Raw genomic sequence first — 22,899 nt, forward strand, 5'->3', positions numbered from 1 at the left:
TCGCCCTTCGCGCCACTAAAGCCGCCGCACAAGCTCTGGGGAAATGCATGGCCAGCCTTTGTGTTGCTGAGAGACACTTATGGCTCACGCTCGCCGACATGGGAGATTCTGAGCGCGCCGCGTTTCTCAACGCGCCCCTCTCCCCGACGGGCCTGTTTGGATCTGCCGTCACGGGAATTGTCGATCGCTTTTCTGAAGTACAGAAAGCTTCTCAGGCGATGAACTTGTTTCTACCCCGCCGCGCTAGCTCTTCAGCGGGCCGCTCTCACGAGCCCTCCGCCAGAGCCCCATCACAGCGCCCCCCTCCGCAGACTCAAACAACTCAGCGCAGTCAGAGCGGCCGCCCTCGCCCTCGCTCTCGCTCTGACAGCCGCCGCAGACCGCCGCCCCCCCGTGGGCCGCGACCCAAGATCACGCTGAAGCCTGATCATCAGAAGTCTGCCTAACAATGTCAAGAAAACGACGGTGCTCTCCCGCCGCGGCCGGACCGCCGTCAAAGCTTCGCCCTCTGCCAGTCCCCGTTATTTCGCCGACTGCTGTAGTGTTGACCGCCACAAACAAGCCGGTGTCCCAGCCCGCTTGCGAGCGACAAAAAGCCGTTTTTACGGCTACCCAGAGAAATCTCAAAAAGAGAAATTTTGCCAGTTGTGTAGAAAATGTGCCCACAATCATGTGTTCACCCATACACACAAGCATAACATATCCCGTGTCTCTATCAGAGCCCCATCACATGAAACGGGCACAGCCCGCTCTAATATCAGAGAACATAAACACGCCCACGAGCTCGTGCACGTGTCCCCTCTCTGCTCGCTCTGTGTCACGGCCCATAGACTCCTCTCTGAGTGCAAATCCCGTTGCCACACACATTCAAAGCGCGCCCACACACTGTGTCCAGCCCGCTATGTGCAGCAATCAGGGCAATACAGCCATTCGGCCACTAGCCGCATGCTCCAAAGCGTGGGAAGCCATTCCAGGCATTTCCCCGTGGGTGTTAAGCATTATAAAGAACGGCTACCTGCTACAGTTTCGCCGCCGCCCGCCTCGTGCGCGCGCGCAGCTCGAATCTTCTGTCAGCCCGCTGGCCGCCGGCACGCTCCGCTCAGAAATTGCGACGCTGTTGCAAAAGGGCGCGATAGAGAGAGTCCCGCCATCTATGACCGAGTCGGGGTTTTACGGCCGTTATTTTCTGGTTCCCAAGAAAGACGGCGGCCTCAGACCGATCTTAGATCTCAGGTCTTTGAACAAAGCGCTCATGAAGAGACCGTTCAAGATGCTCACTACCAGGAAACTCCTCGCGCAGGTGCGCCAAGGGGACTGGTTCATATCTCTAGACCTGAAAGACGCCTATTTTCAGATCCAGATAAATCCCCGTCACAGGCCATTCTTACGTTTCGCCTTCGAGGGTCTTGTTTATCAATACGCCGTTCTCCCGTTCGGCTTATCTCTGGCGCCCCGTACATTCACGAAGTGCATGGATACGGCGCTCGCCCCCCTGCGAAGCCAGGGGCTGCGCATTCTGAATTATCTGGACGACTGGCTGATTTTGGCCCAATCACAGACGGAGCTTCTGTCGCACCGCGCAGTTCTCCTCGACCATTTGGAAACGCTGGGCCTCTCTGTCAACTGGACAAAGAGCTCCCTTCATCCCAGTCAATCGATTTCCTTCCTAGGAATAGATTTGGACTCGGTCACGATGACGGCTCGCCTGTCTACACAGCGCGCGCACAGTGTTCAGCGTCTAGCCGCCTCGTTCCAGATGGGCACCCGCAGGCCTCTGAAAACTTTTCAGAGGATGCTGGGTTACATGGCCTCAGCCTCCGCTGTACTTCAGCTGGGCCTTCTGCACATGCGCCCGCTTCAGTTCTGGTTGAACAGCCGTGTACCCCACCGCGCGTGGAACACGGGTCGCCAGCTGATCAGGGTTACGCAAACGTGTCTCACGGCGCTGCAGCCATGGACAGTAGCAGAATGGTTTCGTCTAGGCGTCACGATGGGGACCTTTTCCTGCCGAAAAGTCATCTCGACAGATGCATCCAACACGGGTTGGGGTGCAGTCTGCGAGGGCTCACCGGCCTTCGGCCACTGGTCGATTCAGGAAAGCCCATTACATATAAACTGTCTGGAAATGCTGGCGGTCGAGAACGCGCTCTCGCACTTTCTCCCGCGCATCCAGGGACACCACGTCCTGATCCGTTCGGACAATATGGCCGTGGTCTCCTATCTCAACCGTCAGGGCGGTGTCAGATCCAGAAATCTCTGTCGACTGACGCACCGCATTCTAGTTTGGTCTCAGAGCCGCCTGCTCTCGCTCAGAGCGACGCACGTGCCGGGCCATCTGAACGACGGTCCAGACATACTGTCCAGGAACCTCATCTCCACAGGAGAATGGTCCCTGAACTCACAGACGGTCCAGTTACTGTGGCGACTATTCGGCAGAGCAGAAGTAGACCTCTTCGCGTCAGAAGAGAACGCTCACTGCCCAATATATTTCTCGAAGAGCGAGGACGCGCTAGCCCAGGAATGGCCTCGCCGCCCGCTCTATGCATTCCCTCCGATCGCTCTGTTACCACAGGTAATTCAGAGGATCAGGGACACACGCCACTCGGTGCTCCTCATAGCCCCGCGTTGGGAGAGTCAGAATTGGGTTCCGGAGCTCACGCAGCTGTCACAGACAGCCCCGTGGCCCATCCCAGTCAGAGCAGATCTCCTCTCTCAAGCTCGCGGCACGATCTGGCACCCCCATCCACAGCGCTGGGCGCTGCATGCATGGGTGATCAACGACTATTCGTTGATTTGCCAGAGGGAGTAAGAAACACTGTCATACAGGCTAGAGCACCTTCCACGAGAAGGCTCTATGCGTCTAAATGGTCTGTGTTCTCAAAATGGTGCACCGACAAACAGCTGGACCCACGGTCGTGCGAGGTGCCGTCTTTGCTTGTTTTCCTTCAAGAGATGCTGGACAAGGGCAGGTCCCCCTCCACTCTCAAGGTTTATGTGGCAGCCGTCGCGGCGTTCGCGGAACCCCGACGCGCTCAGTCATTGGGCAAAGACGAGTTAGTCATCCGCTTCCTCAGGGGAGCTAAGAGGATGAACCCTCCGCGGCCCCCGTCGGTTCCGGTTTGGGATCTTTCTATAGTCCTTGAAGCTATGAAAGCACCCCCGTTCGAACCGCTCGAGTCTGTGGATCTGAAATACCTCTCGCTCAAAACCGTTTTCCTGACGGCTCTGTCCTCAGTTAAACGCGTTGGGGATCTTCACGCGCTCTCATCCAGCGCCGCGTGTCTTGAGTTTGGACCGAATGATTCGATTGTCATTCTCAAACCTAGGCATGGCTATGTCCCGAAGGCGATTGGTACCCCGTTCAGGGCTCAGATTATCTCCCTATCGGCTCTGCCTTCATCCGATAGTGAGCGCGATGCCAATCTCCTTTGTCCGGTGCGGGCTCTGAGATTGTACACTACGCGCGCTGCCGCGTTCAGACGCGCTGAGCAGCTTTTCGTGTCGTTTGGGGGGCGCACCAAGGGTCTGGCCGCCTCAAAACAGACACTGTCTAGATGGATAGTGGACGCTATCGCCTCTGCTTACGCATCTAAATGCCTGCCCTGCCCTCTGGGCATCAGGGCGCACTCCACTAGAGGCATGGCCTCATCGTGGGCATGGTCCTGTGGAATTTCCATTCATGACATTTGTGTGGCCGCGGGATGGGCCTCCCCGTCCACTTTTGTCAGGTTTTATAACTTGGAAGTTCCCGCCTTGCAGGCAAAATTACTAGCTGTCTGACGAACAGCTCTCTAAGAAGCTGCATTTCTGGAGGTCCCTCACAACCGGTTCGCCCCTTGTGCTCTCCTGTAATGCTTATACACTTCATGTGCCCGCTCTGCTGGCCCCATACATGCTTATGTGTACACTTCATGAGCCCGCTCTGCGGCCTCTTTGTACATTCACTCCACGTTAAGAAATTCCCCCGGTATATCCCTGGGTTTTTCATGAGTGGATTCGTAGCGCGCACGGCGTTGGCCAGGTGTTCCCGCAGCGTAAGCTAGCTTACGCAATACGAGAGAACCTCTCGTAAGAGAACGAATCGGTTACCTAACGTAACCTCGGTTCTCTCTAGAAGAGGGAACGAGTATTGCGTTCCCGGCCGTGCTTGCGCTACTAGCGTTTCGCTTCACGCTGAAATAAATCAACATATAAGCCTGGGAGAGCGCCTTATATACACCATGGACACGCCCATTCTGGCGGGTCATGACGCAATGAGCGCGCGGGCGCCTCTCATTGGAAGCGGGTTCAGCCCCGCTCTCCCATAGGCTTAAGCAGTTCTCTCTGAGCGAACCAATGAGCTGCTAGCTAGCCCGCTCTAGGTCTGCCGCAGAGGAACTGCGTTGTGTATGGATACAAAATTATGAAATAATTTTTTGGCTTCAATATCTCAGCAAAGATGAATCTTTCCCGCAGCGTAAGCTAGCTTACGCAATACTCGTTCCCTCTTCTAGAGAGAACCGAGGTTACGTTAGGTAACCGATTCGTTTTCAAGATCAAACCCGATGGACAGCTCCTCACAGTGGAAGATCTCTTACAGGCAGAAAGGTCAGTTATCTCTTATGTTCAGAGGCAAGCGTTCCCAGATGAAATTAAAACACTGCAAATGACCCCACCTAAAGTGAAAAGAAGCAGCAGGATCTGTAGGCTTGATCCTGTGCTAGATGAAGGCATCTTAAGAGTAGGTGGCCGGATGCATAAATCTGCCATGCCTGATGAAACTAAACATCCCTGTATCTTGCCCAAAGATTCACACATTTCAATTCTTCTTTTAAGACACATTCATGAACGCTGTGGTCACAGTGGCAGGAACCACATGCTCTCAGAGCTCCGTAAGAAGTATTGGATTATTAAAGCCAACTCCTTAGCAAGAAAGGTGCTCTCAAGATGTGTCATGTGTCGACGTGTGAAGGGCAAAGCAGGTGAGCAAAAAATGGCAGATTTGCCCCTGGAAAGAATCCTACCTGACCTCCCTCCCTTTACCAATGTCGGATTGGACTATTTTGGCCCGATTGAAGTGAGGCGAGGAAGAAGCACCATCAAAAGGTATGGAGTTCTGTTTACATGTATGTCTAGCAGAGCTGTTCATTTGGAAGTAGCTTTCTCATTAGACACTGACTCATGCATTCACGTTTTGAGGAGATTTGTTTGCAGAAGGGGGCAGATTAAGCACATCAGATCTGACAATGGAACGAACTTGGTGGGTGCTCAAGGGGAGCTCAAGAAAGCTCTGATGACACTGGACAAGTTGAAGATCCAGGATGCTCTGCTCCCTGATGGAATCGAGTGGAGTTTCAATCCACCAGCTGCATCGCACCATGGTGGAGTCTGGGAAAGGCTTATAAGATCTGTTCGTTATGTACTGTACTCCACACTCCATCAACAGTCCATCGATGACGAGGGTCTTCAAACTCTATTCTGTGAAGTAGAGGCTATTCTAAACAACCGTCCTCTCTCCACAGTGTCCTCAGACCCATACGACCTAGAACCGCTGACCCCAAACCACCTTCTCCTGCTGAAAACTCAGCCCATTATGCCTCCTGGAATCTTTCTGAAATCAGACCTTTATGCTAGACGCCGCTGGAAACAGGTCCAGTACATGGCAGACCTCTTCTGGCATAGATGGACCAAAGAATATCTTCTTCTACTCCAGGAAAGGCAAAAATGGACTGTAGTGAAGAAGAACCTGAATGTTGGAGATCTTGTTCTGGTGGTTGACCCCACTGCTCCTAGAGGGTCATGGCCATTAGGAAGAGTTCTAGAGACCAAGCCTGATCAAAAGGGGCTGGTCCGATCCGTGAAGCTCCAGACACAGACTTCAATCCTTGATAGACCCATTACCAAACTGTGCCGAATTCTGGAAAATGAAGAGTGTCCGGTGCTCCTTAAAGATCACCAATAAGGGATGTAATGTATACATATATACATATATTTCTAAAAAATATTAAGAGATTATTTGATTTCTGGCTCCTTTTTTATTTTATTTATTTTGAATAATTGATTCTATAGAGAACAATTAGGGGCCGGTGTGTAGGAGCCGCATTTGAGTTTTATTTTTGGTTTCATAATTTACTTATAATTGTTTTTTCTATTGCATTTGAGTGGTACACCTTCTACAGCCAGAGAGGGCGCTATCCTATAAGTTGGAGTGTGTAGCGCATGAGAGAGGAAGAAGGCGTGCCAGCTGATACAGTCTTTGACCTCGGCCTGGATCTGTGCTACTGAAGCTTGGCCTGTGTGAGAAAGCTGAACGCCAAGCGCAACAAAGGAATGCTTAAAGACATTTAAACCAGTTCTCAGTTTTTGTTTTGTACTTTATATTTATTTGCAATAAATATCCACAATCATTCAAGCAACAACACTCTTGGATTTTCTTGGATTCGGGCTGTGAGTCTGACCCGGTACTCGCATTCTCCAGGTGGTTGGAAACATTAACAGGGGGTTACAGGAAAAACCCAACAATGTTTTTGCCGCTACATACTGGTATCATTGTTTATAAGAGTAGACGGCATTTAATGGGTTTTAGGATATAGGTGACTCTATATTTGCATATTAGACTTTGAATGTATCAGATAATATTTGAATATGTCGATTAGTTTACTGAAATTATAAAATATGGAATAACTAGGTATTTTATAGGCACATTGCACTCTTTGTTATGTTTTAAATATAGCCAAATCTAATCAAATCTCATAGTAAATCGAACCATTTTGAAAAGAATCAGATTCCTATGAATCGTGAATTGAATCAGATCATTATTATATATATCTACCCAAAGATTTACACCTCTAGTCCAGTCACACATGTATCTACCAGTGAAGAGTCTCATTAAGTTATAAATCATATAAAACTACCACTCAAACTTCACAACTGTCTCATCCCTCCATCAGCAGAAGTGAAACTGTTCCAGTTCAGAGCGTTGAACCAGTAAAAGACTGAAACTGTGAGTTTGAGGTGAAAATCTCATTTGCATTGTCAGGTTTAGTGATTGTGATGGTCTCAGAATAGAGCCGCTCGTCTCCAGTGACCATGTTCAAACCCCAAGAGCTTCATTTGACATTTACTGCTGAATGCAGCTGTTCTCAACTATTACAATCAATCAAAAGCAGCTGAAACTTTAGTGCAGGACTTTGAAGGAACGACACACTGATCAATGATGCAGTCACACACACATGTAAGCTTGCGTTCAGATGAAGCTTTATTGAATGAACAGCAATGGCAGCACATTGACAGACTGCTTCAGTATTGAGCTGTAAATCACGTGCCGCTCAGATACGCTGGTCTTCACTGGAGAAACATCAGCACTCGGAGCTCTTGAGGAACGAGGCCTCGTGAGCAGCTCCGGCATGTGTTCCTCTGCAGACCAAGCGCTCTCTGCCTTCCCAGCGTGCTTTGCTGAGGCTCAGGACGCTGCTGCGACTGTAGAGACCGCCCCGCTCGCTCTCTGCGCTGGTCTGAACCCCCTCGGTGACCTCTGACCCGTCCAGCGTCCAGCTCACCGTCGCCCCCTGTGGAGAGTAAGAGCTGAGCAGGCAGAGCAGAGCGGAGGAGTCTCCAGAGACCAGCAGAGACACGGAGGGAGACACGGCGGGCCCGGCTGAAACACACACACACACACACACACACACACACAGTTAGTTAGTTAGATGTCAGACTCGGTCATGTAGTAGAAATCACAATCATTTTATCTTTACAGAAATTCCACATAACTGCTTTCATTCATAAACCACAAATATCCTGAATTCAGTTTAAAATATTCTCAGTTAAATCAATATTCACTAATACTCAAAAATGTATCATGTGATTCTAAATATAAATCAGTTCTGTAAAGCAGACATGATATACAGCGAATCTTACAGTAATTTGAAATTTTCTGAATACTTATTTTATTATTAATTGTATTTTGAAAAATTCTTAAGACTCACAATCATAATTATCAGCAAATTTCAGTTCAAATAATGAATTTTTCACATCTTTCTTTTTGTCTGATGGCGACGCCTAAAAATAGAATTATTTTAACCGTATAATCAAACTTTTGTGTCATGGATTTTAAAAAGTATTAGCAGTTAAATTTACCAAGAATGATGGACACAATTATGTACTTTTAAAAAACCTGAATATGTCAAAAAATATAACAATATTACAAACTACATTCAATATAATATTACAATGATATTGCAATCAACCTATTACATTTTAAAACAATATGAAATTGAAGCAACTTTTGTTTCATGCATTTTAAAAAGCCATTAATAGTTACATTTACCAAGAATTATAGACAAAAAGATTTTAAAGTAGTAGTCAATACATGAAATTAACAACATTTTTGCAATAACAAGATGTTCAATTATTTGTGTAAAATGAAAAAGACATTTAAAAACATTTATATGAATTATAAAATTTAAATAAATAAAAAAATATACTAAATATTTGAAAAAAATATAAAAACTATTTGATTTTTTTTACGTTTTTTTTACGAGTTAGGTTAAAAAGAATTCTCCATTAAATCAATATTGACTATTACTGAATGTACACTGTAAAAAAATATTGTTATTTTAAAAATGAAATACAAAAAATGCTACAGTAAAAATTCTTAATTGATAAATGTTTGTTCCTTTACTGATACATTAAAGTTGTAATAGATTTAACTGGAAATGTCATGGTATATTACAGTAAAATAGTGTTAAATTTACAGTTTTGGAAGTGAAAAGAACAGGTCTGGCGAACAAAGCAGCCTTTTTCTTACCATAGTTACAGATTTTTTATAATGTATCGAGTTCAAGATGTATAAATATAAATCAGTTCTCTGAAGCAATCATGATACACTTTCAAAAATATGATATTTGTTCCGTTCTGCATTAATTAAAAAGTTTAACTGATTTTCAAGAACTCTGTCCAAGTGCAATTTGATCATTTTATTGTGATATTGTATAAGATTTAGGAAATTATCATTTCAATATATTATTTGTATTTTGAAAATAATCACCATTCAGGATACTTAGTTTAACTACTAAATTTCTTTTTGCCTGATGATGACAATGATGACATTTATTTTGTCTATATTTTCCAAACTTTGGTTCAAATTAAATATATTAAGGATTCATTTAAAATATTGCTATTAATTAAAATACAATTAAATGTTAGAACACATTATGTGTGAAATTACTAATGTAAAACTTTATGAATGTGAACTATGGATTGCAATGTACAAAACATAGAATATCACCAAATATTACATATTCATAATATAGCAGACAAAATTAAATAATAAAATGTATGCAATCAATCAATATCAGTAAAATAGAAAAAAAATTACAATAAATAAGATTTGAAATGTAAGCTAAGCTTTTCAATTATATTTTTTTGTAATAAATTAAGAATATTGTTGTCAAATGCTGTTAAATAACCTTAAATCTCCTTCTAAAAACACACATACATTTTTATTAAATAATTTAAGAAAGACTCACAGGTTCTGATCGTCAGTTCAGTTCCTCCACCGAAAGTCCACCACAGTGTTTCATTCTAGTGAAAGCGTCATACAAAAACCTCCGTCACACTCAAATGAACACACACACCAGCAGAGAAAGAGACGAACGACACACACACACACACACACACACACACACACACAAACACACACTGATATGAGACTCAACATCATGATTATTGAACTGAAGTGACTTTCACAGAAACAGCCTCATCGTCTCTAAATGTCTCTTAATGCATGAAAACTATTAAATCTAAATAAATAATATAATCAGAAAGACTACTGATATTTACACATCTGAGGAGTTTCTAAATGATCGTGTGTTTCTCAAAGCATTTGAATAAGTTTTGATGACCTGTGACCTCTGGAATGACCTTTGACCTCTCATGGAGTTCACAGTGAAATACTCGTTTCTTTTAGTGATGAAACTCTGTCACTCGATTCATCAGAAAGTCTGAACTCTGAACCAGAGACTCATGCAGAATAAAGAAGAAATGATTTCTAAACTTGTAAAGAAGTGAAAACACACTCATTGATCATGAGAATAAAACACATTAAAGGCATAAACTGGATCAGTTTCGTCTGCATGTTCATGTTCATGTGTGTTTTCCTCCAGCTGGTTTTTGCTCAGAGAGTCACTTTGCATCGGCACGTGTTTCAGCTCTCCGAGTGTTTATAGCCTTCAGACTCACACACTTTATAACACACGGCTGTTTACCACGGTACAAACCCAACACACACCATGAATCTCTTCAGCGGCTTCATCTGGATTCTGACAGCTTTTATTCCAGGTAACAGAAGTCAAAGCTCGTCATTTCTGAGTCTTTAATGTTCATTTCATTTGATGAAACTCATATAATGTTGTTGTCGACAGCATCCAGAGGAATCACTGTGACTCAGCCTGAAGTTGTGACTGTTTCTGAAGGACAAGAAGCCACTATAGAGTGTAAAACTAATCCTGGGATAAATGGCTGGGGTTTATATTGGTATCAGCAGAAACACGGAGAAGCTCCTAAACTCATCATTTATGCTGTAGATGAACTCTATGATGAGAGTCTCAGTCGATTCAGTGGGAATGGAGAATCTGGAGGAACAGATTTCACTCTGAGCATCAGTGGAGTCCAGACTGAAGATGCTGGACATTATTACTGTCAGAGTTATCATGTCACCGACAGTGGTGATGTGTTCACACAGTGATAAAGAGTCGTACAAAAACCTCCGTCAGTCAGAGTCACAGTGACTGAACTGAAACTGCAGCTGCTCAAAGGAGGATCTGAAATAAGCAATAAGTAGCACTTAAAAGTCAATACCAAATCAAAACTAGCACATTATTTGTAATTGAAAAGGTTTAATGACAAAACATAGTTATGGTTAAACTTAAAATAGTTACAACATAGATGTATGAGATGATTATAACTTATATCTATATATTGTACTGTATATTATATTATATTATAACTTGTACCCAGCATATATATGTAAAATGTTACCAGAGAGAGAGAGAGAAGAGGAGGTAAAGAGAGACAAAGGGACCCAGAGCATAAAGAGAGTCAGAGCAACAGTTACAATCTTCTTTTAGCCTTTCCCTGACCATGTGACTAAAACATAAATATGAGACATTCAAGCTGACCAATCAGATAATTACAACTTCCCCCACTGACAATTCACACATCCCCAAAATACACACATTTTACAGGCCATAATCACTATCATGCCCTCAAATCCAAATGGTCACTAGCCGCATTCCCACTGTCGGGCCGAACCAACACAGTCTCATCCCAAGGCGTCATCATGCGTCAACATGCCGACCTTTAAGTGTCAATATGAGACGCTCATCCTCGGGCGTCATCTAACTGACGCTTTTGACCATGCGTCTAAATCCGACGCACATGGCACCCTTTAGCGTCAGTTAGATGACGCTTCCGTTATGGGTATAGGTTTAGGTCTGGGGTAGGATTAGGGTTAGACCACTAGGAGGCGCGTCTCATATTGACGCTTAAAGGGTGCCATGTGCGTCCGCATGTTGACGCATGGTCAAAAGCGTCAGTTAGATGACGCCTTGGGATGAGACTGGGTTGGCCGAACCGTATAGTGCGTGCCAGAGCCAGTTTCCACTGTCACTTCCGGGGCTTGATCAGGGCTTACTCGGGGCCAACGGCCAGGATTTCTGGCCCGTCGGATACCTTGGGCCAAAGCGGGTCGTTGCTGAACTTGCTAAGCTAAGCATTCGGCGAACAACGCTTCAAGTTCGGGAAAAAAATAAAAGAGTTGCGGGCGCAGGACAAGGCGATTAAAACGCACAATGGACAAAGCGGAGCCCAGAGAAGGAACTTTCCATGGTTCGACTTGATGGACGGTGTGCCGGGTCACCGTCCCTCTGTTAGTGGCGAGACAAGTCGGGACACTATGGCAGCCACAGCCGGGGAGTTAATATACATGCTATCTTCCTAACTTAAGAATAATACATTCATAAAACCCACTGAAATAGGTTGTATGACGTTTAATCCAGGAAGGCGTGTTAAGGGCGGGGTTTAGGGCAGCGCTGCGGCTCAAAATTTTTTTATGAAACTGGTCATTATAACAGTGTTAAGTGCTTTTTAACATGTAATTTTAACATGAAGTAAGTCATGAATCTGTTTCTGAATATAATAAACAGAAGTTTATTAGCAAAGACACTAAAAGGCAAAACAGTGTTTCTTCTGTCTTCAGGGAAATGATGTGGAGTGTGTTTGCATATTGATCAGATCTTCAGTGTGTGAGAGTGTTTATAGTGCTGTGAGTTTAACACTTCATCACTGACACACACACAACACTCTTCATCAACATGACCTTCATCATCATCTTCATCTGGACACTTTTATACTGCTTTATACAAGGTGAACAGTTTATATTCTAAATAAATCATTTAAATAATATATATTTTTTCACAGCTTAAAAATATGTCAAATAATATATACTTTATAGACTGATTAATGATTTGTTTTTCAGGGTGTAGAGCTCAGATCACAGTGACTCAGACTCCTTCAGTGAAAACTGCCAGACCAGGAGAAACTGTAGAGATGAGCTGTAAACTCAGTAGTAATGTAGGAACCTTCAGCTCAGCACCCTGTGTGTCCTGGTACTTACAGAAACCTGGAGAAGCTCCTAAACTCCTGATTTATCAAGCAAACCGCCTCCAGTCAGGAACTCCATCTAGATTCAGTGGCAGTGGATCTAACAGTGATTTCACTCTGAGCATCAGTGGAGTCCAGACTGAAGATGCTGGACATTATTACTGTAAAAGTATACATGTCATCAACAGTAAAAATGTGTTCACACAGTGATAAAGAGTCGTACAAAAACCTCGGTCAGTCAGAGTCACAGTGACTGAACTGAAACTGCAGCTGCTCAAAGGAGGATCTGAAATAACATCGTCACACTTGCATCTGAAATAAAACCATATAAATTAATCTGACACTCTTAATAATTATAGAGTAAAGAGATTGTATGCTCTTATTTGCCACCTTTTATTAATAATAGATCTTAATTTTTCATAATACTCAGTATTCTAACATGTCATTTGTTTATTATGCACTGTATTCATACTATATTCTGCAGACAGTAAGAGTTTTATATTAGCTTGCTGTATTAATTGTAGCCCTTGATCAAGTGTGTGTGTGTGTGTGTGTGTGTGTGTGTGTGTGTGTGTGTGTGTGTGTGTGTGTGTGTGTGTGTGTGTGTGTGTGTGTCTGTGCTGTTCTGTCGTCCTAAAGCCTTGCTTATACTTTCTCCTGTATGGTGTGTGGAAAGTGCTTTGGATTTCACACCGAAGGAGACAGTCGTGTATTTTTACGTGAGAGAAGGAGTACGTCGCTCCACAGACGCGCGACACTAACGTCACCAACACAATAAATTAATATCTTATCCTTGTGGGTTTTTTTCTAGCTTTCTATCTTTCTTATCAATCATTGTTAACTTTTTTCTTGTACTTTCCTATCTGTTCTTGATACATGTTGTGTAGAAAGTCTGCAACCTTTCAGTGTGACTTAATTGACTGACCAAATCTGAATGATTATTCCTGCGGCCGATCTCTGTGTTTGGATATAAGAAGCCTCTCTCTGACACACACATGTCCTGTGAGGAATTGTTGAGTTTTGACAATATGTTCCTTTTGCTTGTTTGATATATTTGATATTTTGAATAGGCCTACATTAAATTCTAGTTTGATTAGTTTCTTTGATCCTACATAATTAAATTTGTTAAAGCTGATTTTAGACATATGATTTAAAACATGCTAATGTGTTTGTATTACACTAATTGTCTTCTTCCCTCTTGTTGGGATACCCCAAATACAAGGCCACAAAGCCGCCATACTCCTCCTGCTCCAACGCACCACGGAGGAACCAGTTTGTTTCGCAAAAAGTTATCAGTGATTGATAAGCGTTAAGCGACGACAATGAGCTCCCAGCACAGGAGCCTGAGACAAGAACCAAGGCTTCTTCCACATCACTAGGGCACGTAAGCATCGCTGCGTGACCCTGATCATGGAGTTGCCCCTCGGGGAAACCCTTCGGTCCTGAGCCAGCACTGCAGGGTCTCATGTACAACAGGCCAAAGGGAATCACACTGGACGCTGCTGCCATCAGACCCAACCGCCTCTGAAACTGTTTCCCAGTGAGTGACTGGCCTAGCTTTATTCTTTTCACAGCCGTCAGGATGAACTCTATGTGTGCCGGTGAGAGGTATCCCTGCATCGACACTGAGTCCCAAACCACGCCTAGAAAAGTGGTCCTCTGTATTGGAGAAAGCACACTCTTTTGGGCGTTTAGCCGTAACCCAAACTCTTTCCTGTTGGCGAGAACGACATCTCGATGCCGAACCGCCAACTGATGCAACTGATCGTGAAAGTGCGGGGTGATAGTGCTAGGCCGACCGGAATAACTCGATATTGGTAAGGATGGAAATGTGGAAGTATGCGTCCTTGAGATCTATCGTGACAAACCAGTCCTCGGATCTGATCTGTGCCACGATTTGTCTCAGTGTTAAAGGGGTCATATAATGCCATTTTTGTACAAGCTAGTATGAATCTTTAGGGTCTAAATTAAAGTTTGTAATATACTTTAATTAAAAATTCTCATTAGTATTGTAAGAAAACAGTTATTTTACCTGGTCAAAAACAGCTCTGTTTTCAGCACGCCGTTTCAGTGCATATGACTTTAAATGATCATGAGCTTTGCTGACTCCGCCTCTCTGTTCTATGCGTACACCGTTTGTAACACAATAACCAGAGCCGGATTAACGCAAAGGCAAACTAGGCACGTGCCTAGGGCCCGACTGGCTGGATGGGGCCCAGACAGAGGGATACATTTTTTTTTTTTTTTTTTTTTTTTACAAATGTCCTATCTACAATTTATTTCAATATTTATTAATTAACTAAAAATAGTGACGATGTTTATCTTAACCATAGACTGTTACATTACGTCACATTAACGCCAGCCCATCAGGTGCTGCGAAGCAAAAGCCTAAATAGGCACGCAAAGAAGCACAGCTCGTAATGCAGGTGTGTGCGTTGTCGTCATCTATTTTGGAGTGATTGCAATGTATTCTAAATATAACTTTGTACTGTAGATCAGCGTCATTTCTGGAAAAAACATTCACCGCTTTATTACGAGTTTAAAAGAGCGCGAGCGTCATTAAAGTGCACAGACGCGACGCTTTGAATTTGCGCGTACAATGAATAACATCGCGTCGGGAGCTGACTAAAAACGCTACAAAAGTAAAAGACAAGACGTTTGAATTCAAAGTTAAAAAGCCAACACACTACAACATTTTTAAATGTTTCAAATAAAGGATCTCGGGTCTATCTTCTAAATTCTGCTGATGATTAGATTATACCCTGACATCATAGCCTACTTAGTTACGCCAATAATATCAGTTTAGAATTTTTTTTCTAATCAGTAGCGATCGTGTCTTTCTCTTCCACTTCATTTGTGTATAGCATATTTAAGCTAGCAATGCAATGCATAATATCATATTAGGCCTACTTATATTAATAATATGACAATATCTGCATTCTGCAGTCGAATATTTATTAAATGGGAGGGGAAAATCCTGCCCATACCAGCTATGAAAAAAATGATAAAAGCATATATCACTGAAGTGGTATTCTGGAACTGTGAATAAATTGAATAAAACAGCAAAATAACAATACCTTAGATGAAGTTTGATTAATATGTAGCCTACTGGTAAAAAGTCTGGACCAATTACTATTTTTAATGTTTTTGAAAGAAGTTTTTTTATTATGCTCTACAAGCCTGCATTTATTTGATCAAAAATACAAAAAGAAAAAGAAAAACAGGAATATTCAGCAAGGATGTGTTAAATATATAAAAAGGGATAGTGAAGACTTTTTTAAACAACTTTTTAATAATAATAAATAAAAAAAATCCTGAAAAAAAGTATCACAGGTTACAAAATAAATATTAAGCACCATTTCTAACATTTGATAATAAATCAGAATATTATAACGTTTTCTGAAGGATCACGTGACACTAAATTCAGCTTTGCATCACATAAATATATTTTAAAGTAGTAAAATAGGAAAACTGTTATTTTTAATTTTAATAATATTTCACTATTATTTATCTGTATTTTTGATCAAATAAATCCAGGCTTGATTAGCATAAGAGACTTCTTTCAAAAACATTAAAAATATTAATGTGTCCAAACTTATGTACTGTGTAAGTAAAAACATTTAAAATTAAATGTTGTATAAATTAAAAGGTTAGGAATCATATTTGTTTCAAGAGTTTTTTATTGGGGGTGGGGGGCCTCCAACATGAATATTGCCTAGGGCCTCCAAATGTCTAGAACCGGCCCTGACAATAACACAATAACCATAACGCGTTGTTCAGTATAAACGTGGGATTATGAATTATATTGAGAACATCATACATAGAAAACATGCCGTAATGTACCCTGAGTGTAAACCTTGAAGCGTGCAGCTAGCGATTTGCAAAGATTAATATATTAATATAAAGTTTAATAAAACATTACACTCACTTCCGTTCTTCTGGAGATTCAGCAGGAACACGAATATCTGGTACCGATCCTTTTTCATGAGCAGCTTCTTAGCAAATCCAGCTTTATACTGATCCTCGTTTATAAAGCAGTCTGCTGAGAAATGATTCGCGCAAACATGAGAGCATTGACGTTGCTCGTGGGGAATATTCCCTTCGAAAACAAACACAGCCACTGCGTCTTCAGCGGTTCGGATTTAGGAACATTAAAATGACTGTGTTCGTTATTACACCCAAGAACAGAACACCACAATCGCTTAGACGCCATTCTGCTCATAGACAGTGCTCCAGCATATCAACAATGACCGCGCCGGTCCGCGCAGACTATGATTGACAGCTCCCTCATGAGCGAGGGCGGGTCTGTGTTGAAACGTTGCTGTCAATCAACAATCGTGGGAGGGGCTTCCGAGTGTGTGACGTCACAAAATCGAACGGCTCAATTTGAGGCAGGGGAAACATATAAGGAGATTATTATCATTTTATGATGGTTGTGTACAGGCACTGCCAACACACATTTCAGTACAATCAACTTGTAAAAGTGCATGTACCATTATATGACCCCTTTAACATTTTGAACTTAAGCTGAATGACTGACTCTTCCAGAACTCTCAGATACAAAATGAGACGCGACCCCTGATCCTTCATGGAACAATGAAACACAGACTGTAAAACCCGGTGTCCCTGCTGGAGGAGCTGCATGTTCTATGGCCGCTTTTTCCAACAGGTTTTTCACTTCTTGTTCCATTACCAGAACCTGCTCGGGCCCACCGTGGATAGGACCCCCATAATCCTGGGCGGGCGAGACCCGATGATAACCCTTTTCACTTTAACCTTTTTTTTTTTTTACCTTAAACACTTTTTAAAATGTGTTATGTTTAAAAATTACACTTCCCAAATAATGTGATGCACATTTTTAAACATTAAAGGTGATTCTCGCTTGCGCGCCAAACTTCCATTGCAAGCATTTTTAAAAAAACTCACAGATTCATTTGTAGTTATAAAAACATGTAGATAAATTAACTATTTGAAAATGTACTATTTGGATAATTGTGTGATGTGTGTTGCTGTGTTAAGAGTTCAGAAAAAGTTCTTTAAGTATTGATAAACGCTTCTTAGCGATTGTTAAAAAAAAAGTGTAATTCAGTGAATAAGTCCAGCGATACTCAGAGCTCGAGTCGAGTCTCGTGACAGAAGCAGATCCTCCATCATCATCATCATCACACACAGAAGTGTTTAACCTGCAGCATTAGTGCTGGATTTTACAGACTCTTTCTGCAAGTTTCATCGTTACGCCAGTAGATGGCGACAAGAGACTGACTTTATGAGTGAGTCAATGAATCATTAACTCAACCGATTCATCCAAAACACTGATTCATTCAAGAACTCCTGTGTGTTTCTCAGAGTCGAGCTGTGGTTTGTTCAACTGTGGCTTCTTTTGGAAATATTTTAGTTGGCCGAACAAAAACAAAACTGGCAATATAAATTACTAATATGTAAATCACTCAAACAGCGCTGCTCGTCTGATGTTGCTTTATCAATAAAGGATTATATTAACATGTGAAATATTTTGTATCTCCATGAAAGCACATTTAACCAAGTTAAATCTGTTACTACTGAAGCGTTTGGAATCCGTGTATCATTCGTTCAGTCGGTTTTTTATTTAATATTGAAAGTAGAAAAATGAGAAAACAGTTCCTTTTTCGTTTTTACCAAAAAAACGAAAAACAAGATTTCCGCTTGATTTTTCGTTTTTCGTTCTGGGGTAGAAAAATTAATAAACAGCTGGAATATTCGATTTCCACACGTGGGCGGGAATGAAACGCCCCTTTCCTCTGATTTGTCAGCCGAAGATCAGACTTTTCCGTCATCAGTTGTTCCTCAGTTCCGCACTGCAGAATAAGAGTCCTCCGCTGCTGCAGTTGATGTGCGGATTCTTAACGGGTTTATTGCAACTACATTTCATCTTTTTCTCATCAAACAACCAGACTAACGGCTTGACACAACCCGTACTGGGGAATAGACTAGAAAGGGCTTTCTTCTGTGTAGACCAGGAGTTCTCAAGTGCCAGGGGGTCCGTGAAATAATTTGTAGGATTGTTCCTATTTTCTGTAAAGTCTGTTAAGTGACAGTCACGTATTTATTTATCATGAAGCACGATGTGATTTATTCATAAGTGACTTAGGTCTATATAATGCATTTTACTTCAAATAATCTAAATATTAACTTTCAAAAGTAGGCGCGTCAAGAAGGCTATTCGCTGTAGGCTATTTTGGTTAATTTTTTGGTGTGCGCCAGAAAGATGTTCAAGGAGACAGAGACGTGCTAAAGCAGCGCATCATGTTGTTTTCTTTATTTTTCAAAGGCATGACAAGTTGTACTAGTCATTTTGAATGTAGCCTACACACAAAAAAATATATACATTTTACTGTTTCGAACAACAGAGCATTAAGTTATTTCCCCTGCTGAGCAATAAATCCATGTGATGGCGCCAGCGCATCGCTCGCTCACACAAGATATTATGAGTTCACTTCTAGCATTGATAACTTGACATTGCAGCCTGTTCATTATTAAAATAAAACACAGTCAACCAAACATATACAAAGTTATTCTGCTTAATTTAATTGCTCTGTTTTACACAATTTACTTGCTGTTATTCCAAACTCATTTCCCTTGCTGTGAATATGCTGATTTAGCATACGTCTATATTGGGACTCGACTGAAGTACGAAGCCTTCTGTAAAAAAGCCCATGTTCAGTTTGTGTTCATTTAGTATAAAGGCTGTGCAGCTATTATGTTGGTCATTGATTTGAATGTGAGGAGGCGTGGCTTAATCTGAGTTCGCGCGAAAGCGGATCATATTTTTTCCGTTCGGATCCTGAGGGAAAGCTGAGGTCCTGTAATCTTACCTGTAAAGCAGTGAAATCAGATGGATTAAAATCTCTTTCTGCAGCGCCTTCACTTTGTGAACTGCAGAATCGAATATTTGTGCTCTTGATTGGCAGCGGATGGTATTAAACTTCGTGCTGAAGTTTCCATAGTGACGATTCTTGAATGTGCGTCATTGAAGATTGTGAGTTACATTTCAGTATTCATTATATTATTATTATTGTGTCACTTATTCACTGTTTAGCTTGATGTATGGCTGCTACATTCTATTTTATGTTATATGAGAGTACGGTTACCTGATTGTGTGAAATATTATGTTGATAGTGGCAAACGTGATCAGTCATTATAGAGTTGTAATGTCTCAGCATTTCTGCCATGTTAATTGTACATCTATACAGTTTTATGTTACTGATTACATTATTTGTTTATTGTAGAACCACATTTGGGAATCATATATTAGCGAGATAAATATTCAGTAGGACACATCCAAGATTATACACTTGCATTTATCATCGCGGAGGATTCACCATAACGTTACATCAGAGCCTGAGACTGCAGCTCGACGACCAACGTCACAAAGCTGGACATCTGAACATCTTAAAGAACTGTAGAGACTACACGGACTGTTGCAATCTTTGTTTCAATGCCTAATCACAAGACCAGCTAACATCTGTATCCTTGAAATTCAAATCTGTTGAAACAATTCATTGTTTATTTTGTTTATTGTTTTGCGTAGGCCTACGTTCTTCATATGTACATTTTCTTTGCATTTGTGTAATCCTTTGATGGTGAACATGTACACAGTGTATTTGATTATTGTCGTTCAACAATATTAAGAGTAAATAGTACAATTTAGTACAATTGCTTGCCTTTCATTACTCTCGTGGTCATTGGACATCAAAATGTGGTAATCGACCCTCTGAAACGGTTGGCATCGTAATTGTAATTAGTGCAGTACAGTTCCTTTTGTACATTTAATGGTCCTTCGAGCCGGATGCTTTAACCGTCTCAGCGATGATGTCCAGACCCAGAGAGGGAATGATAGAGGATGAGGTGGTTCGGCCACGCAGAATTACTCGACAGCCGTTGTATCTTCTGGACTATGAGGTCAGTCATCCTCAGAGGCAACTCACATTTGCAGATGAGCAGGTTAATACAGTAATGAATGCTGATGTTCTCTCATGTATTCGTGAAATGAGAGAGGAGAGCAAGCAGCTCCGGCAGGATGTGAAACGCATCTCAGATATAATCGCTAGTTCTCCTGTGTTAGCTCCACTACAGGTTTCATCACCTCCACGGCAATCACTTAGTGTGGAAGATGGGGTATCTTCTACACCGATGGCTACAAGTATGTTGGCCTCACATCAGGATGATCCGAATCCAGGTCAATCTGAGTATGTGCCATTGGTGCCTCCTAGGGATGATTCTCTGCATGCACGTCGTGATGGTCATCAAGATCTTATTGAAGATCTTACTAATCGCCTAAAGAGAGTAGGTGGACTGAATGGTAGCCAATTACACTCAGGCCAGTCAACACCTCAGTATACTGAACCTCCTCATAATGTGAATGACTCACCGCAACACGTTCCTGAACGAGCTGCTAATGTCCGCGACCAGCAGCAGAGTCAGTCTAATCCTCCTTATTGGCAGTACGATGATGCCGTGTTGTTGCAGCCCAATTCGCCATACCCCCCTAGAGTTTTCAGTCGTTCTCCTGCAGATGCACATACTTGTCATTCGCATTCAGAGTATCGGCCCATTAGAAATCTTCATGATCCATACTATGGGGACCGAGTGCACACTTTGCAGGAAACTGCCTTAGCTGACCGTTCTAGTCCTCAATTTCAACGTGATCCTAGAACTGAACACTATCGTAGCAACGGACGGCTGTATCCGCCTGATCGTTCATATCCAATTTTGGATCAAGATCTTAACCGTCGATTGCACCCACTGCCAGTGCAATATCGTGGGCCTACACCAACAATCCCAAATTTCATTCATGATGATCCACGAGAGTTCGCCAGACTTAAGCTCGCTTTAGGCAACGTACTGCCTGACGACGCTTCTGAATCTTTTAAGTTTCAAATACTAATGGATCATTTGAAATTGGAAGATGCTTTACTTGTTGCAGATTCTTACAGTCACAGTCGTTCTCCCTTTAGTGACACTATGCAAGCTCTAACCGACATGTATGGGCAACCGCATCAGCTGGCATTGCAGCGGATCACCAGTTTGATGGACGGACCCACTATCAAGAGTGGTGATGTGAAGGCATTCAAGGGATTCGCTCTTCGTGTGCGGGCATTAGTTGGAATGTTGAATCAGTTGGGTAGCCCAGGTTGGACTGAGTTGAAGTGCGGTTCTCATGTATCTCGCCTCTTAGCTAAGTTACCATATGACCTAAGAGCCAACTTTAAGAGATTTGTTAACCCTCTTCAGACTCCGATTCCTACTCTGCATGACTTGGCTGATTGGCTTGAATATGAGGTTCGCGTGCAGGTGGAGGGAACCCAGTACAGCACCTACCCTGATTATGAGAAGCATGGCCCCCGCAAAGATAAGAAGTATGGTTTCCCACCTCGAAAGCTGACTACTGTTCTGCATGGAGGAGAACATAAGGGAGAGTCAGTAGATAACTCAAGGACAGGGTCAGTGTTCTCAGATAGGATGCAGGAGAAGCCTAAGAGATATTGTCCGTTTTGCGATACCATACAGCATTACATGAGTCAGTGCTCTAACTTTAAGCTCTTGACCAAGGAGCAGGTTGAGAATTGGATCAAAATGGGCCGTAGATGCTGGAGATGCGGCCGAAGTCATCAGACCTCAAAGTGTACGTTGAAAGCGAAGTGCAAGAAATGCGATAGGAAACATCTTGAAGTTCTCCATGATGTTAATGCCAGCTCAGATTCAAGTGGGAAAGGCAACATCAGAGAGTCAGAGAGCACAGGTCCCGTGAGCTCCACTTCCCAGACATTGTATCTGGACCGTTCCACAAGCGGAAAGCAAGTGTTACTTAAATTGAGTCGAGTTGTGATTCAGAATGGAGACAAGTCGCTAGAGACCTACGCGGTACTGGACGACGGCTCCGAGCGAACAATTCTGCTCCATGAGGCCGCGCAACGTTTAGGTCTTCAAGGTACAGTTGAAGATTTAGCCCTTCGTACTGTGAGGCATGAGGTTCACACCATACGAGGAAGTTCGGTGTCCTTCTCTATAGCTCCAGCTTCGCAACCAGACAGATCATTCCAAATTCATGGAGCCTTTACAGCCAAGGACCTAGGTCTTGTCCAGCATACTTATCCCATCACTGATCTGCAGCAAAAGTATCGCTATCTTAGAGATCTGCCCTTGCACGATATCAATCAAGCACAACCATTAGTGCTTATTGGTTCAGACTATCCACATTTGATCACGCCTGTGGAGCCAGTG

At 42.7% G+C, this 22,899-nt stretch overlaps 3 gene segments (V, D, J or C); 2 read left to right on the top strand and 1 right to left on the bottom strand.

Annotated features, from left to right (window-relative positions):
- The window catches only part of LOC130096940 (Ig kappa chain V-III region MOPC 63-like), a 158,100-nt gene that overhangs the window by 80,828 nt on the left and 54,373 nt on the right, over positions 1 to 22,899 (top strand).
- The window catches only part of LOC130096939 (Ig kappa chain V-III region MOPC 63-like), a 64,248-nt gene continuing 48,570 nt past the window's right edge, over positions 7,222 to 22,899 (bottom strand). The window contains 2 exon segments of the V gene segment in view: positions 7,222 to 7,636; positions 9,507 to 9,541. Of these exon segments, the coding sequence occupies positions 7,338 to 7,636; positions 9,507 to 9,541 (334 nt within the window).
- LOC130096959 (immunoglobulin kappa variable 1-12-like) lies at positions 10,130 to 10,738 on the top strand. The segment is given in 2 exon segments: positions 10,130 to 10,317; positions 10,401 to 10,738. Coding segments are annotated over 2 exon segments (372 nt in total).

This window comes from Rhinichthys klamathensis, unplaced genomic scaffold (genome assembly GCF_029890125.1).
Source record: "Rhinichthys klamathensis goyatoka isolate OS25496 unplaced genomic scaffold, OSU_Roscu_1.1 h1tg000209l_1, whole genome shotgun sequence".
In the NCBI taxonomy this organism is placed as follows: domain Eukaryota; kingdom Metazoa; phylum Chordata; class Actinopteri; order Cypriniformes; family Leuciscidae; genus Rhinichthys; species Rhinichthys klamathensis.